Source organism: Planococcus citri, chromosome 2 (genome assembly GCF_950023065.1).
Source record: "Planococcus citri chromosome 2, ihPlaCitr1.1, whole genome shotgun sequence".
Classification (NCBI taxonomy): domain Eukaryota; kingdom Metazoa; phylum Arthropoda; class Insecta; order Hemiptera; family Pseudococcidae; genus Planococcus; species Planococcus citri.
Window position 1 is genome coordinate 14021333 of NC_088678.1, and position 18760 is coordinate 14040092.

An 18760-nucleotide genomic window follows, 5' to 3' on the forward strand; every position below is an offset into this window, starting at 1 on the left:
TTTCCGACATTTAAATTGCATAAAAATTGTGGGTTTTAAATTTCTAAGTATTATTTCAGAATTTTCAATGGTTTAATGTAATCACAATTCGCATCGATCGAGAACATGGCAACGTATTAAGCGCCAATAGCGGAGTTTTCAATAGCGGATCAACTGGTTTTGCTCAAAAATTCGCAAAGCAACGGAATCAGAATAGGATTCTATCCAATCACCTTGGGAAAGATATATTTTTCAAGGAATTACGCATCGATCATATTTATAGTCTTGTGAGTTCTTTTACAACTTATCTGTCTTATTATAATGTGATACGTGGATTCGAACAGTTCCAATTCACGGATCTGATCTGATCAGATCAGGAAATTCACATTGACTTACCTATCTGAGCGGATGATATGATCTGGTCAGATCCTGTTGAGCCTGATCAGGTCTAAATAGATCTAATTGGGTTTAGAGGATCCTCAGATCTAATCATGTCTGCTCTGGCTTGATCAATCTGGTCAGATCTAATTAGGTCTCTCTTGAATCTGATCTGATCAGGTCTGAACAGATTAAATTTGATCAAAACTTTGATCTGATCACGTCAAATTGGAGTCAAAAAATGTACGGACCCATGGAAATGATCACATCCAATAATTTTCTGCTGGAATCACCCTTGTTTTGACCTGTCTGATTGTATTTCATCAGGCCCAGGGCCCAGGGAAAAATGATCAGATCAGATCTGATCAAGTCTGAACCAGATCCGGACATTCGGTGAATTCAGTTTCACCCAACTAAATCTGATCAGACTTGGTGAGATCGAAGTTCTGATCGACTTAGATCTGTTCAAACCCCATCAAATCCAATAATTGAGATCTGATTGGATCTGACCACCCAAGGAACAATGATCGGTTCTGATCAAGATCAAAATTTTGATCCTGAACTGATCAGATCCAATCATTTTCCCTCCTGATTCAATTTATCTGTTACCATATAACAAACAACACGCAGGATAGACAAGAAATGATATTTAATCAATTATTCAAGAATTCTGCCCACGAATATTTTCATAAAGAACAAAACCGATATTTGGTAGAAACTTACTTAGCTTCATTGGATGATTTCGTCTCTCCTTTACTGGAAAAAGCAGCAATGACTTATGCTAATATCGCGCCAATGTGGAAAACAATCAAAGAAAATTCTTGGTCGACGGTTGAAAATCATATAACGCATTTAGTTCGAGTTAGTACTTACCTATAATATAACCTACCTACATATTAAGTTGTATTGTTCAGTAATATCTTCGTTTCAAGCCTATACTTAGCTTTGTTTCTTCTCATTTCCATTTTAGGGCTTATTTGGCGTCTATGTAGTGACCGGAACTTACGGAACTTTAACAATTTCTGACAAAGAGATATATCTCGGACCTGGCAGAAAAGTAAGAGTACCATTAGCATTCTGGAAAATAGTCACGTACCCACGAACAGCGACGGAATTTTATAACATGCTGATCGTCACAATCAATAATCCTTACGAAGATTCGACCAATGACTTATGTGCAGAAAGTCAATGTACTAATTACGGATGGAATTACATCCAACAAGATTTTCATCCGCTGGGTCGCACATTGTGTTGCGAATTAACAGAAGACATTATAAAAAAATTACAACTGGTTGGATTTATTTCAGTTGGCCATGTTTTGAATTTAAAAGCAGTGCCACACATGGAAGACGAGAAATTGACCTTGAACTTGACACAATTCATCGAAGATCGCAAAACAGATCTCGAGTTCGATCCTTCCATACGAGCTGATGATAAGAAATATCGAAATCCGAAAGACTACGTGCTTAAGAGTGAGAAAAAAGAGGATAAGAAAGAAGATGACAATGATGAGCCCAGCCTGAGTAAATTCGCTTTATCGCTGTTCATGGATTATGCAGTACCCGGGGTCAGCTTTATGGTCACAAAGGCGAAAAATTATGTTGGATCCAAGATGTCCCCTAGAAGTAGACAAATAACAGATGATGATACTGGAGAACCACTCTTGAGTGACCAGAACACGGATGCTGAGATGAATGATGCTACAAATGACGAAAAACATGATGATGAAGTTGAGAAGTCTGCGATGAATGATCGAAAAGATGACGTTGAAGCCATGATGAAGAGTCGAAGTGATGGCGTTAGACTGAGAAAACGTGTTTCTAGTAAGAATGAAGATGAACCTCCAGCAAAGGACGTGAAATTAGAAATTCCATAGTTTTAACAGACGTAAGTTGTATGTATGTAGATATGTATCATATAATGTATTTTGTAATTGGCTTGGTTGTTTCAACTTGATAAATTATTCAATTATAAAAACGTTTTCTCATTCTGGTTATGGTCTTGGAGTCTCGGATTTTTTTTCAAACGGAGCAGATTCTGGGATTAGCAATAATTTTTTTTTGAAGAAAAAAAACTTGAACATCTGGTTGTCTGAATAAAAAATTACTAGCTTTGGCTAGAAGTACATAGGAACTTAATTTATAAAACGAGTTTGCCAATGGATTGAGTAAGGAAACGAGAAGGAAAAAAATATGAAATCAGAACTCTAAGGGTCTTCACTTCTGATCCAAATTTTTAAAAAAAATCAAGAATGAAGTGGTTTATGGATGTGTTGTGACATTTTGATGCATGCCAACATTCATGGTCGTTGAGTTCAAATTTTTATTTAATTTTTTAATCCGACCCCTCTGTGTCTCCCCTCCCTTCCTTAAAAAAAAGAATTCCGAAGGTCACCGATCTGTATCGTATCAAAAATTAATAGCCTGATAAGAAATCCGATTCAAGTAGGTTGGTAAAGGTACTCACCATAATAATATCCAGTATAGAGAGAATGTATGAGCAAAAGTTTCGACCATAATCGATAAACCGAAGGATGAAATTATAGGTATTTCACAATTTACAAAAACATAGGACCTACCATCTCATCGTTTCACGTATGGCTCAACAGATTCAACTGCAGTAACTGCACACAAATATTTCAAAGAACAGAGCAAGGTATGCGTATTTCCCATGACTCATACTAGTCATATCTACCTAATTAACAAACACTTGTCACCATTTCTCATATTGTGGAATCGATACGTACACGTGTGATGTAGATGATACTCGTAGACAGTCCTCATAGATATTATAGGTTCTTAGCTTTGATTCTCAGCACAAAGATCAGCAACTGTTTGATAAAAAGCATAAGACGTTCGCTCGCTTAAATAATTAAATTCCCAACCTTTTAAAAAATAAAAAAGCCACTTGGAAAAGTACACAATTTAATTACACGAAGTACAAATATTTATAAAAATTCCCGTAACGAATAAAATACATAAGTTAGTTTAAAAAATGATTAAAAATAGGCAGACGTACAAAATCTTTCGAATAAACTTGACGTTTTCTGATAAGTATATAGGATGTAACTTACCTACCGAACACCGATAAATCGAAAGAAAATAACACAATACACGTAATGTAATTTGTACTCGTAATTTTCAATACGATTTAGGTAGAATGGAAAACTCATAAAACCCTTGTATCGCATTTCTCATTCGTATACATAGAACTTTGGTAAGAGCATACATCAATTTCAGAACAGTGAATATAAAATTAAATTAGAAATCTGTCATCGACAAGCGTTTTCTTTGCTAAATTCCGTCGACCTCCTCTGTTCCTCAACCATGCAATAATCTGAAAAACATGAAGTAGGTATCTACTTATTTATTCACTCAATGATTATTTTCAAATATGAATTAAGTACCTACTACCTAAACACTTGGATACTGCAAAAATATGCGCAAATCTAATAAGTTATTTGGAATAAATAAATTTGGTATTAAAAGTGGAATCACTCTTGAAAGTATTCCCCCTCCCCATACCTACTATTGGCATGAAAATAACAAAAAAGTGTTGTTCATTATGCCCCCTTATTCGTATTTGATAATCCAAGTTTGGAACCTGAAAAATAAACTTTTAGAACGCATGTGCCTCCTCTTACAAATTTTGAAATATCAAATATCTCCTCTTCACGAATCTGATAAGCAATACCTATTTATCCATTATTTTGGACCATTTCTTTAAGCGATTCAAAAAAGAAATTAAAATAGATGGATTTTGAGAGAGCAAAAATTAAATTTTTATTCATTGATTTAGTTTCAGAATTATTTATCCACTAGAATTTGTTTACTTACTAGATTTATTTTAATTAATTTTTAAATGAATTCACTTTTTACTTGAGTAGATACTTATTAGGTAATCTTATCTTTTATCTTTATTTATTTTCATGATTTTATTTTATTTTAATTCAGTTTGATTTTTTAATTTATTCATTTCTTTTTCAATGTAGGTACTTAATAAATTATTATTCTTGATTAATTGGCTTTCTTTTCATTATAATTATTTTTAAATTACTTCAAATTTTTATTCAATAAATGGAATCAATTTTTGAATTGACCAAAGTTACTCATAATGTACTTACATAGGTTTAGGTACTCACTAATTGAATCGTTTTTTTAGTTTTTTTTTCTAATAAAGTAAATTGATGTAAGTTTTATTTTATTTTCATAGAATAATTTGGACCAATTTTTGAAACACCAATGAGCTGTAATTTCTATTTATTAAGTTAATTCATCTTTTGTAGTTTTGTTTGTTGGTGTACCTAGTTTATTTTTACCTGATTGTAATTTTGTCAAATTATTTAATTTTGATTTTTCCAATAAATCACTTAAATGTAATTTTATGTCTGTGATGATAGTAGGAACCTAAATAACATTTTTTGTCTTTAAAAAAGAAAGGCATTTGTGATCAGAACTAGGTTAGTAATAATTTTAAAGCTTTCAATAATAATTTGCAAAACAAAACAACAAACTGAGGAATTGATCGAAGCAGCCAAAATTTTGGTGAAACGCGTTTTAAGAGTTCCCAAAATAGCTCAAGAAATTTCTTTAATGGATCCAAGATTCCAAAAGTGAATTCGACTCTAGAAATCATACTACAGTATTAAGTAACATACACTTTGACCAAATGATATTTTCAAGTAAAACCTTCATTCAGCAGAGGAAAATTATTCGGTGGTCCAAATGTTGAAAATGTAATTGACAGCTACATATTTTATACTTACAACTCTAGGAATATTTTTTTCTGGTATGTAATGAGTTAAGTATTTCAAATTTAGAGGTCTTAGAGTTGGAGCAGGTCATTCGTACATTTCGACATTTTACAAAGTTTTTAAAAGCACTCTGAATCTAAAAAAAAAATCATCTTCTCAAGAATAAACCATCTTTGAGGTCTCAAAATAGGGAACTTTTTCAAATGCCATTCTCCGATTTGAACGACATCATGCTATAGATCAAAAGAACATGTCCCACATAACAAAAATTTCAGACACTTAAGTTCATTCATAGTGAAACAGTATGAGTATGTGGGCTGTCTTGGACCCTGCAGTGAGTTTTCAAATATCTTTAGGAATTTCAAACGCTCTGGAGGGTTTAAAAATGAACTTAATAACTTCGTTCGATGCTTATTGGACAGTTCGTTTTTGACCCTCCAGAGCGATTTAAAATTTCTAATCGTAAAATCGCATGATAGGCTCCAGGAAGGCCCAAAACATTTAGTTTGTTGATGTGTGGGAGTTGAATTGAAAAAAATATTCACGTTGGTTCACTTCGCTCAAAAAAATTAATATTTCATATAGTCCGTCATATGGCAATAGGAGTAATTGCACCCCCCCCCCGCCGATCCTCCGGGACAACTTTTTTCTGAAAGGGGACATCCTAAGGAACATTTTAAAGCAAACTTTCCAAAAAAAAAAGTTGGCCTTACTTACAAAATGGCGGCCATTTTGATTGACAGGTCAGCCGAAATCGCAGATTTTGCGTTTCAACATAGGGCTTGCACGAACTTTTTCAAACTTTACAAAGGTAGATCGAAAGATCATGCAAAAATTTATCACCTGTCAAAATTTCAAGTGCTAAAGTGCGTTTTTCGATTTTTGGTGAATTTTTGAAAATCGAATTTAGGCCAAAAATGAGGGAAAAAATCAAAATTTTACCAAATTGACCAAGAAAGCTGAAATTTGGAATATACCCTATTTTCGACATGCCAAATCGATTGGAAACGGTTTCAACCCGTTTTGAGTTGTTCTGGAGCTTCCAGCAGATTTTTGAAACTCGAAATTCCCACAAAATTCCATCAAATTGCAGTTGTAAAGCTAAAATGTATTCTAAAAACTAATTTCAATACGCTACGAAGTACTGCAGGTGAATTTCAAGTCGTTTTGGAGCCTCCAGCGACTTTTTAAAAATTCCTGAAGCCTCCAGCAGATTTTTGAAACTTTAAATTTTCACAAAATTTCATCAAATGGAGATGGAAAGCTAAAATTTACTCTACACTCCAATTTTAACACCCTCTGAAGACGACTTCAGGTGGGTTCAAGTAACTTTAGGGCCTACAACGACTTTTTTGAAAATTACTGGAGCCTCCAGCAGATTTTTGAAAGTTTAAATTTTCACAAAATTTCATCAAAATGGAGATGGAAAAATGAAATTCACTCTACACTCCAATTTTAACACCCTCTGAAGACTACTTCAGGTGGGTTCAAGTCATTTTAGGACCTCCAGTGACTTTTTTGAAAATTACTAAAGCCTCCAGTAGATTTTTGAAACTTCAATTTTCCCCAACATTAATTTATCAAATAGAGTTGGCAAGCTGAAATTCACTTCGCAAACTACATGGTCGTTTCACATGGTTTTGAAGCTTCCAGATACTTTTAGGAAATTTCAATTTTACAAAAAAACGTCATACAACCTTTCAAAAAGTTGCTGGAGGCTCCCAAACGACTTGAAATTCACCAGCAGTCAACTTCGTAACGTATTGAAATTAGTTTTCAGAATGAATTTCGACTCTCCATCTTAGTTTGATGAAATTTTGGAGAAATTTCAAGTTTCAAAAATCTACTGGAGGCTCCAGTAATTTTCAAAAAAGTCGTTGGAGGCTCTAAAATGACTTGAAATCCACCTGAAGTCGTCTTCAGAGGGTGTTAAAATTGGAGTGTAGAGTAAATTTTCGCTTTCCATCTCCATTTGGTGAAATTTTGTGAAAATTTAAAGTTTCAAAAATCTGCTGGAGGCTTCAGGAATTTTTAAAAAGTCGCTGGAGGATCCAAAACGACTTGAAATTCACCTGCAGTACTTCGTAGCGTATTGAAATTAGTTTTTATAATAAATTTTAGCTTTACAACTGCAATTTGATGGAATTTTGTGGGAATTTCGAGTTTCAAAAATCTGCTGGAGGCTCCAGAACAACTCAAAACGGGTTGAAACCGTTTCCAATCGATTTGGCATGTCGAAAATAGGGTATATTCCAAATTTCAGCTTTCTTGGTCAATTTAGTAAAATTTTGATTTTTTCCCTCATTTTTGGCCTAAATTTGATTTTCAAAAATTCGCCAAAAATCGAAAAACGCACTTTAGCACTTGAAATTTTGACAGGTGATAAATTTCTTCATGATCTTTCGATCTACCTTTGTAAAGTTTGAAAAAGTTCGTGCAAGTCCTATGTTAAAACGCAAAATCTGCGATTTCGGCTGACCTGTCAATCAAAATGGCCGCCATTTTGTAAGTAAGGCCAACTTTTTTTTTGGCAAGTTTGCTTTAAAATGTTTCTTAGGACGTCCCCTTTAAGAAGCTGTCCCGGAGGATCGCCGGGGGGGGGGGGTGCAATTACTCCTATTGTCATATACCGAACTAATAGGAAAGTTTAAAAATTGAACTTGAAACAGTTTTTTTAATTTTTAAAATTTTCAAAAAATCACCAAAAACTTGATAACGAATTTTGGAAGCTTAAATTTTTAGTTACCTATCGAAACTTCAAGACATTTTCTTTTGATCTAGAGTTGTTTCGTTCAAATCAAATCGGAGATAAGTCTGGAAATTGTGTTGTTTTTTTTTTTAATATGTAGTAGGCCACTTAATTTTTATATTTGATTAGGTACGTAACTTTTTTATAAATTTGGAAAATTCAAAATCTTATAGAACCATAAATTTTCTATTGAACAACTGAAATTTATTTTGTTATGTAAGTATGCAGAAGGATTCTCATGCTCTTAAAAAAAAAAAAAAAAAAAAAAAAAAATGGAAATCAGGAATGAAATATTTAAAGTAGGTATACGCATGTTTTGAAAACCATTTTTCAAAATTTCACCTAAATTCTCGAATCACCCCCTCGTCGGTACCTATCTTGAAAAAAAAATAGATCCACATACCTGAGAAATAATCAACGTCAAAATAGCAGCGTACAAAATATCATGGCAGAACACGTCGATACATAAAAACATCATTAAATCGAAAGTAAACAGCGTTCCTTCGTTGCCATAGAATAATACGCCATCGAAAGAATGTCCGTTATCTGCGAAATTAATACAGAACACGCATTACGAAATTAAAAAAAAAAAAAAAAGGAAAAAAACTTCTCGATTGTAATTTAATTTTCAAACCAGCCTCGAGCAATGAAAAGATGAGGAAAAAAGGGAAATCGCGAAACAAATTAAAATATTGTAGAGAAAAAGTGCGAGAAATAATTTGGTTGAAAAAGTAGGTAGTAGGTAGGTAGGTAGGTAGGTACAGACAGGTAGGAATAAAATACCCAACTTAGTAGGTGGGTATATATAAAGATACGCGAGAAAACTCACCTATATAAAAAACGCCTCGGTCTAACGAATCGCTGAATTCAATATCTAAAAGCTGTTCTACGAATAATTTCTCTCGTACTTCGTAATCCAAGTCTTTCAAAGCCTGGTAAAATGCAACAAAAAATTAATCTCGTAATTGAAAAACTGTTTCTGCATCAGTTTTTCGCAAATACATGTACACGAATAAGGTAGGTAGGTAGGTAGGTACTTGTACGAAATATATAATCTCTTACATGATCGAGAAATGCAGCCAGAAACTTATTCATGTTATTATAAGCGTCGACTATTCTACCAGCATCGTCGTTATTCACCGCTTTCATCCTGAACGTCGAACCAGAATGTTTGTTGTTTATCTGTAACATACGTATAAAATTATAAAAGCTGCATTCACATCACGATATAGGTAGCTGGAAAATTAACAAGTCTAAAGCTAGGTAGGTAGGTAAGTAGGATACGATGACGTACAATGTTCAACGGTGACATAACTTTATTATAATACGTTCTCAAAGCTGTCGGAATAATGATCTGAAAGGTCTGTTGCTCTGTGCCTGGTAAAAGTCCCCTGTGACCGACTAAGTCATCTTCTTCTCTTCTCAATTGAGTCAGAATAGTTTGCATATCTGTGTCGGCGAATCCGTGGGCTGACCTATAAAAAAAAATTTGGTTGTTGAGTTTAAAAAAATAAATCAAAATTAATAATCGAAAATCACGTTTAAAAAAATAACGAGTTTCAAGTTGGTAAAAGTTTTTTGTTTAATCGATCGACGAACAAAATATAGGTAAGCGAAATTTCCAAGTCGTCAAAAATGTATATAGACTTTAAAAGTAGGTAGGCAACCATACCACCGAAAACTTTCTAATCAAAACATGGCCTTTTATCGCCGAATAAGCCATGGAGAAGTGGGAGGATTCGTTCGTCGTACAAGCTATGGTAACTTTTTCCCAACACATGTCATTTTCATACGCTTTAATAATTATTTCAACAACAGAGTTAGGTTTTTGTTTCTCACCTGCCGTGAATATAGTATCCGTAGTTTTCTTGTAGCAAGATGAAAACGCTGACGTTCGCCATTGAACAGACGTCGACGAATTCTTGTATACCGTTTTTAATATACCTTTCGTAAACTCCGACAACCAGAAGCCATTGAGTTAGGTAGACAAATAAATACACGACTAGAGTGACGCCGAATCTGAGCAGTAAGCTTTCTGGACGATATGGGATGTGTTCTAGATGGATATCTGGATCTGCTTGGGTCCAGCTTTCTACTCCGTAGACCTGGAATCGAGACGAAGAATTAGAAGTGAAGGCTTTACGATTGAAATGGAATTGGAAAAATAGGTATGTGCCTCGGGCTTACCTACCTTTAATATCAATAAAGTGAGTAACATCTGAAGTAATAGACTAGTTTTCCTTTTAGTTTGAATTTCATTCCATTCATTAGCCACAAAATAAGTCCTCCAGATGCTCACTGGCTGCTGTTGTATTTCTGTTGCGTTTACTCCTCCTGTAGCTCTGGGTCTTTCCCAATCGATTAGGAATATATCGATTTTCATTTGACCGTAGATTAATCTGACTACTTCTACTATCTAAAAGCGATCATATTTTCAAATCATAAGACATTCAAATTGGTCCGAATTTAAATTAAAATAGGTAATGATGTTTACCTTTAATAAAAAAGCTACCACGATGTATTTATTTATGGTGTTTTCTAGGTTCTCAGATGGCAACATGATGTAAGCCACACTTTGAGCTTTGTAAAAGAGTAACGTGTGCAGGGCGACTGCAGCAGCCACGATGAATAACATGTCTGAAAAGTACCCGCAGCAGGTCAATCCAAGCTCTAGGAGGGTGGACATGTCGATGGTGACTTGTCCAGAACGTCTGCAATAGCTCCAAGTCTGAATGCCTGACCAGACTACCACAGCAGCGCTTAAAATGCCTATTGTGACCTGAAAAATAAACGATTCAAATCAAAAATGTGTACGTACCTACCTATTTAGAGTCTACCTACATTAAATTGCATTATATTCTTCTGAATTTCTACAGAGACTTTTGTGAAATTCACAAATTAGTTTTTTTCAAGAAAGGTATCTCAGTACAGGATAGTGAAAAATTTTAGTTGCAAACTAGCAAACAAAAACATATAGTCGGGGGGCTCGCATAAGGATCACCTGCACCCCACTGCCGATTCTCCGGGACAACTTTTTTCTTAAAGGGGAAGTCCTAAGGAACATTTCTAGCCCTTGTCCTCAAAAAAAGTGGCCCTAATCACAAAATGGCGGCCATTTTGATTGACAGGTCAGCCGAAATCGCAGGTTTTGCGTTCCAACATAGGACTTTCACGGAATTTTTTAAACCGTATAAAGGTAGATCGAAAGAGCAGGCAAAAATTCATCACCTGTCATAATTTCAAGTGCTAAAGTGCCTTTTTCGATTTTTGGTGAATTTTCAAAAATCAAATTTTGGCCAAAATGTGAGAAAAAATCAAAATCTTACCAAATTGACCTAGAAAGCTGAAATTTGGGATATATCTTATTTTCGACCTGCCAAATCGATTGGAAACGTTTCAAACCGTTTTGAGCAGTTCTGGAGCCTCCAGCAGATTTTTTAAACTCGAAATTCTCACAGAATTTCATCAATTAATGGAGCTGGAAAGCCGAAATTTATTCTGCAAACTAATTTCAATACGCTATGAAGTCGACTGCTGGTGATTTTCAAGTCGTTTTGGAGCCTCCAGTAGATTTTTGAAACTTGAAATTTCCCCAAAATTTCATCAAATGGTGATAGAAAGCTGAAATTAAATCTCCAGTTCAATTTTAACACCTTCTGAAGATGACTTCAGGCGAGTTCAAGTAATTTTGGAGCCTCTAGCAATTTTTTGAAAATTACTGGAGCCTCCAGTAGATTTTTGAAATTTGATTTCATCAAATGGGGTTAGCAAGCTGAAATTTACTCTGCAAACTAATTTCAATGCAATATGAAGTCGACTGCATGGTTGTTTCAAGTGATTTTGAAACTTCCAGCTACTTTTTAGAAATTTAAAATCTCGTAAAAACGCGATGAAACTTTTCAAAAAGTCACTGGTGGCTCCAAAATCACTTGAACTCGCCTGAAGTCGTCTTCAGAGGGTGTTAAAATTGAAGTGCAGAGTAAATTTCAGCTTTTCATCACCATTTGATGAAATTTTAGGGAAATTTAAAGTTTCAAAAATCTACTGGAGGCTCCAGTAATTTTCAAAAAATTGCTAGAGGCTCCAAAATTACTTTAACTCGCCTAAAGTCATCTTCAGAAGGTGTTAAAATTGAACTGGAGATTTAATTTCAGCTTTCTATCACCATTTGATGAAATTTTGGGGAAATTTCAAGTTTCAAAAATCTACTGGAGGCTCCAGTAATTTTCAAAAAATCGCTGGAGGCTCCAAAACGACTTGAAAATCACCAGCAGTCGACTTCATAGCGTATTGAAATTAGTTCGCAGAATAAATTTCGGCTTTCCAACTCCATTTGATGAAATTTTGTGAGAATTTCGAGTTTCAAAAATCTGCTGGAGGCTCCAGAACTGCTCAAAACGGGTTGAAACAGTTTCCAATTGATTTGGAAGGTCGAAAATAAGATATACCCCAAATTTCAGCTTTCTAGGTCAATTTGGTAAGATTTTGATTTTTTCTCACATTTTGGCCAAAATTTGATTTTTGAAAATTCACCAAAAATCTAAAAAGGCACTTTAGCACTTGAAATTCTGACAGGTGATGAATTTTTGCCTGCTCTTTCGATCTACCTTTATACGGTTTAAAAAATTCCGTGAAAGTCCTATGTTGGAACGCAAAACCTGCGATTTCGGCTGACTTGTCAATCAAAATGGCCGCCATTTTGTGATTAGGGCCACTTTTTTTTGAGGACAAGGGCTAGAAATGTTCCTTAGGACTTCCCCTTTAAGAAAAAAGTTGTCCCGGAGAATCGGCAGTGGGGTGCAGGTGATCATTATGCGGGCCCCCGCGACTAATAAAACCTAAAAATTTCAAGGGCTGAAATCCCCACGTACTTAGGTAGGCAAAATTTCAAGTGTTGAATTCCATTTTTGGAATACTTATTTGAAAATCAAAAAATCAACATCCAACCTAGAATTTTGATGTAACTGAAACAGAAAACTTAAATTTGGTTTGAGCTTTATTTTAGACCCCCCCCCCTCCCCCGAGGAGAAAGGAGACAAAATGCATGACATTTTTCTAAAGAGAGAAAGAGAAAATTATGCAACTTTTTGAAGAAATTCAAAAAATGTTCGAATAAGTCGGAATGAAAAATGCAAAATTATGAAATACCTAATGCAGATACCTTATTTTTCGAAAATTCAGTTTGAAGAACGATAGAATCATTATAAAAAAAAGCTTCCATCCATTTTTCGATTTTTGAAGTCATCTTATACTTACATTTTCTGAATTTTGGTATCATTTTGAACAACTTTTTGAATCATCTTTACAGAACTTTCTGCGACTTTGAATAATTTTATATAATTGCAAAAAATTGCAAGGATATATAACCTTACTCCAATTACAAATAAAACAGAAATTTTAATAGTTTGCTATGTAAATCTTGTTCATTTTTGCGTCAATTTTTCAATCAATTGTTTACTTGAATTTCAATTGATCATTTTCAAGCAAGTAGGTAACTTGGTCTTTTGACAATTTTTGGGAAAAAATACAACTTTAAGGAATTTTTAGGCATTATTCGACAATTTTTTACAAAAATTGTACTTTTTCACAGTTTTTTAGCCAATTTTTTGTAAAAAAAATGGGCTATTTGCGATAGGCCAGCAGTTTTTAATTTTATAAATTTCAGCACAATGGTGATTTTTACGTTTTATGACCTGGAGCCTGTTCTAATTGATCAGATAGAGTCAAACTTGGGGAATGGGGTTCTCTTGAGAACTAGAATTAACCCCTGCAGTTTGGAGGGTCAAAGTTGAAAATTACAGAAAGGTCTTTTTTTTTGGAGAAGCATAATTTGGCCCCAAATTGATGAAAATGGTCTAAATTCCTACCATTGGTGAATATCTTCATTGTAAATAACATATCCAAATTTCAGATGCCTATGTCACCCCCACCCAATGTAGGGTGGAAAAAACCTGATTTTGACCCTATTTTGACCCCACCTCACTCTTGAAATTACCCTATTAAGGAGTCCCAATGACCAGCATACAATGGGACGGTGCCACTTGCGAGTGCCTTTGGCAGGTTTTAACCTTCTAACCCTATTTGACCTCTTTGCAGAGGCAAAAAATAAGTGGATTTTTCTGGCTATTTTACGTGTTTTTCGACATTTAGGAAAGCCTACAGCCTCCCAAAATCGACCTAGAACGTCCAAATTTTCACAGTACATTGAGAGGATGTACCTGAAGTGCTTTTTACAGGTTTTAACCTTTTAACCCTATTTGACCCCTCTCCATGGTTAAGAAAGTGGATTTTTTGGTCATTTTACATGTTTTTTGACCTTTAGTAAAGCCTACAGCCCCTACAACCTGACCTGGAGGGTGCAAATTTTCACAGCACATCGGGAAGATGTATCACAAGTACCTTTTGCAGGTTTCAGCCTTCCAAACCCATTTGAACCCTCTCCAGAGTGGAAAAAGTGGATTTTTCAGCTATTTTCAAGTTTTTTTTCAACTTTCAGAACACCCTGTAGCTCCTTCAAGTTGACCTAGAGGGTATAAATTTTTACAGTACATTGGGATGATGTACCCAAAGTGCCTTTTGCAGGTTTCAGCCTTCCAAACCCATTTGGCCCCTCTCCAGGGTGAGAAAAGTGGATTTTTGAGCTATTTTCAAGTTTTTTTTTTCAACTTTTATAACACTCTGTAGCTCCTTCAAATCGACCTAGAGGGTTCAAATTTTCACATTACATTGGGAGGATGTACCCCAAGTGCCTTTTGCAGGTTTCAGCCTTCCAAACCCATTTGACCCCTCTCCAGGGTGAGAAAAGTGGATTTTTCAGCTATTTTCAAGTTTTTTTTTTTCGATGTGATGTAATTTTGAAATTGATTTCCTCGAAACCAAAGGATAGCTCCATTGAATGAGAATAAGTACATTTTGTTTCATTTTTGACTGAGTTGGCTCCCAACAGAGATCAAAAATAAAACTGAATTACAAAATCGATATCAAAAATTTGTTTAAAATGTGTTTTTTTCTTGAATTCAATAAAAAAATTGAAATTTAAAAATTCAAAATTTTTGAAGTTTGGATTTCGGAACTTTTCATTTGAGAGCGAAAGATGAAAAGAAATAAGTAGGTATAGGTAGGTACTTGAATCACAGCCACGAAGCCCTAGACTACTTTCATTACAACATTTGAAGTCCAAGAGAAAATTATTGAATTGATTTGCGCCTTGCGGTCCGCTCGAATCCAAAATTTGATCTGATCAAGTGTAATTTGATCTAATGTAGGTAGTCAAAAATTCCCGGATCTGATTTGATCCATTCAGGTATGATCAAACAAGATCTGATCACTTTCTTTGGGCAAGTATTCTGCTCAAAAAAGCATCAAGTCTGTTCAAAAATGACCAATTTCCTACTGACTGCGAAATCGTCTCCCACAATAGATAGATTGTAATGATAATGAATTAACCTAAAGGCATTTAAAAAATAAAATAATTACGTCGATGATATGAGGAATATCATTATCCATGTAATAATCCACAGAAAATGAAAAATGCACGTAAGCATTTGTTGTCACATCATCATGAGTCAATTCTCCATACTCGAGGATCAAAAATGGCGGATAAATTTTACCCTCGTCTTCTTTCTCCCTTCTGGTTTTAATCCTGAAAAGCATTAACAATAAAAAAAAATTCTTCTAAATGTAAATTGGTACTTTGGTAGGCAGGTAGTTTTGTTATTGTTAGAAACAGTGGTCAATTTTACCATAATTTGGCTGATTTCAAATATCGAATGACCGAGGGTGATACATCCGATACCATTTTCAGTTTATCTGATGAGTAGGCAACTCCGCTGATATTATCAAGGAAGAAAAATCGCCTGGTGAGTAACCATTGAGAGACATCTACGTCCTATGAAGAAAAAATTAGGTAATTCAGTCAAATATTCAAAGATATTTTACAGTATTCGGCAGGCACTTTTATAGAGCTTTGGGTAGGTAAATACCTATATGGATAAATAAATGTGTAATGTACTGCTTACTTTATTTGAAAATTCGGCATTGACCGATATATTTTTAATCACCAAAGGCACCGCGTACAATAAAGACTGAGATTTATCGTAATGCTGTAAATATAAATCCAGGAACTCATTATGGGAAGTCTTCTGTAACAATTCTTTGGCTGTCAAAGTACACGAATGTTTGTACCGAGATCCAAAACGGAATGCCAGATTCATATATTTTGATATTCCGGGACATATTTGGATATCACTCCCTGTAACTGGTTGTAAACCTAAGAAGGTGCCATCCAAAGCGTAATGAGCTGCGTAGAAATGTAGCATGCTATCCTACGCATAAATCGATAGATATTGCAATTAGTTAGGTAGGTATGTCTTATGAAAAATTAAAAATATTAATTAGGTAGGTATCTGATGTTTTGGTAGGTATGGATTTTCATTTTTTAACAAATAACACAGCAAATGTGTCAGATCATGCACTTGAAAAGTTGAAAGTCATCATCATTATACCCAAGAGAAAAGATTTGAATCTAAATGAATAAAATATATTTTCTTACAATTGAAATTTTTTTCAAAATAATTTTTGTATCTCTAAATAAGACAACTGTAATTGCTGAAAATCTTTCAAAAAAAGTTTTTTTTTTAAAACTTAAAACTATATTTCAAAGTGTTTCCACCTAAACCTTATTGTAAAATCATACAAAAGTTGAAAAAATGGCACAAATCGATTTTCAAAAAAAAGACTAAAATATTGTAAAAATCTGCCAATGTCATTGAGAATTTGAAAATTTTATGTGGGCCTTCTGATTGCATAAAAAGAAAGAAAGATAGAAAGAAAATCGTTGAGAATAACCAAAAATTGATGAAATGTTTCCAAAATTCGTTGAAATTATTTTGCAATTTTAATATTTTTTATTATTTTTTTTTTCAAAAAGTGTTCTTTTTTTTTCTTTTTTTTTCAAAAACTATATAAAATTTCAAACTACTTATATTGAAAAAAAACACATTAAAAGTAAAAAAACATACTCACAAAGATTTCACAAAGTTTCGAAAATTTAAAAAAAATTTGCATCCATTAAAAAAAAAAAAAAAAAAAAGATGAAAATGAAAAACAGCTAAAAATTTAAAATTTCAGCACACGATTGTCAAATGTTGACGAAAATGAGATAGAAATTGAAAAAATTTTACGACCATAAATACAGTTCAAAAAAAAAGAATAACCTGTTCAAATTTAGAAAAAATAATTCTTTTTAAAATGAAATTTTAAATTTCGAAACTCCACGTACGTAATCGTGAAATATGTCAAAAATAAAAATATGAGACTAGATGCATTTTTTCAAGTGAAATTTCTCTTGATTTGTGTCAATTTTAGTTGAAATGAAAACATCAGATAATTTTATAAAATATTCGAATAAAAACAAATACGAACTTTATTATCGGAGTATAGACTGTAATGAGTTTCTATCTTCTTCCTATTGAGTAAAATAGACGCATCTCCTTCACCGTAGTACAACCAAGGTAAATGATTATTATTCGACGTGGACGTTGGAATATACCTATATTCTCGAAAAATTCTACAAGGTCCACCATTCTGTTCATCTTTGTACAAAAGCATCACACACATATTGGCCACAGCTTGGCACGCTTTGCTTTTCTTCAACTAAAACCAAACAATCAGCAATAAAGGCAGGTAAAATGTGCTCATGAGCGCAAATTATCAAAAATGAACCATTAATAACGAATAAAGCCCACCTACTTTTATACATTTATAAAGCGACGATCTCAAATGAACTTTTAAATAATGAGATCTAATTATTTGATGAACGTTGTCGAAATCTACCATATAAATGCCTTGTTCGTCGGGCAACGTCGTCAGTTCGGTTTTAGGAGCACAAACATCGGAATCGAGAAGCTCGTGGGTCGTCGATGGGCACGTGCAATTTGGAATTTGGCAAGGGATGCAGGCAGTCTTCAGGTCATTCGGTGCATTCCCATCGGCACAAGTTGTACATGATTTCGTCGGTAGTAGATCTCCTCTTATGTCTCGTTCCACTGCAAATGAGACAAAAAATGTATTCAAATTGATAGAATCAATTTTTGAGATTATAATTTTTTGATAAGATTACCAAATATTTCATTCTGTTGGCAATTGACGGTGTTTTGGAAACACTTGGATTTATTATTGGAATCAACGGGACATGGTATGCATTCTTCTCGATCATAAGTAGGTTCTTCGTTTTCTTTACAAAGTACACAATATGGAAATTCTCCTTCCCATCGAGTAATCTTAGTTCGTTCGTTACAAGTACAAGACAATTCTGGCAAACAAATCGACATCGAGTAATAAAAAAAAATCTATCAGTAGTACGTCATCTAACGTGCAACAGTTGTAAAAAAAAATAAAAATAAACAAGTGCAATGTTATGAAATTCATGTGAACATACTGTCTTCCGTCGGTACCAGAAATCTTTCTTTTTGGCATATCTTACAGGTTAGGGTATTGACCGAATAGTACTCTTGTATTTTACAATCGTTGTATCTCTGGAATGGGAACAATTCTCCGGTGAACGATGTACAGGTACGAAATAATACACACAATTGCAATAATATCTTAAGTAGTTCGTTCATGCTAGCACCGAGTATAGTTTTAAAATTCGTAAAGCTACTATCGAAATATATTAAAAATGAAAACATAGATGCTTTATTAAGTAACCAAATTGATGATAAGTGTATATGCAAAAAAGGAAGTCATTAATATTATAGGGTAGGGAAAAAAGCTAACGTGTATAGTTTTGTTGTAATAAAACGTTGCTAAGGAACCGGCGTCGCGTCGCCGGTTAGATCATCTGAAATATTAACCACCAGTCAGCTGCCTACCGTGATAAACAACTCTATAGGTACCTAGAC

General features: G+C 34.0%; 1 protein-coding gene across 1 annotated transcript; it reads right to left on the reverse strand.

The window, feature by feature from the left end:
- Window positions 1-3264: 3264 nt before the first annotated feature.
- On the reverse strand, window positions 3265-18576 carry LOC135834760 (meckelin). Its single transcript, XM_065348727.1, has 15 exons — window positions 18298-18576; window positions 17980-18171; window positions 17610-17905; window positions 17283-17513; window positions 15878-16183; window positions 15602-15747; window positions 15336-15501; window positions 10354-10638; window positions 10051-10275; window positions 9699-9964; window positions 9154-9334; window positions 8922-9041; window positions 8689-8791; window positions 8263-8405; window positions 3265-3693 (listed from the first exon to the last, which is right to left on the reverse strand). The coding sequence occupies exons 1-15, from the start codon at window positions 18545-18547 to the stop codon at window positions 3613-3615; spliced, it is 2991 nt and encodes a 996-aa protein (XP_065204799.1). The 5' UTR covers window positions 18548-18576; the 3' UTR covers window positions 3265-3612.
- Between the last annotated feature and the right edge of the window lie 184 nt (window positions 18577-18760).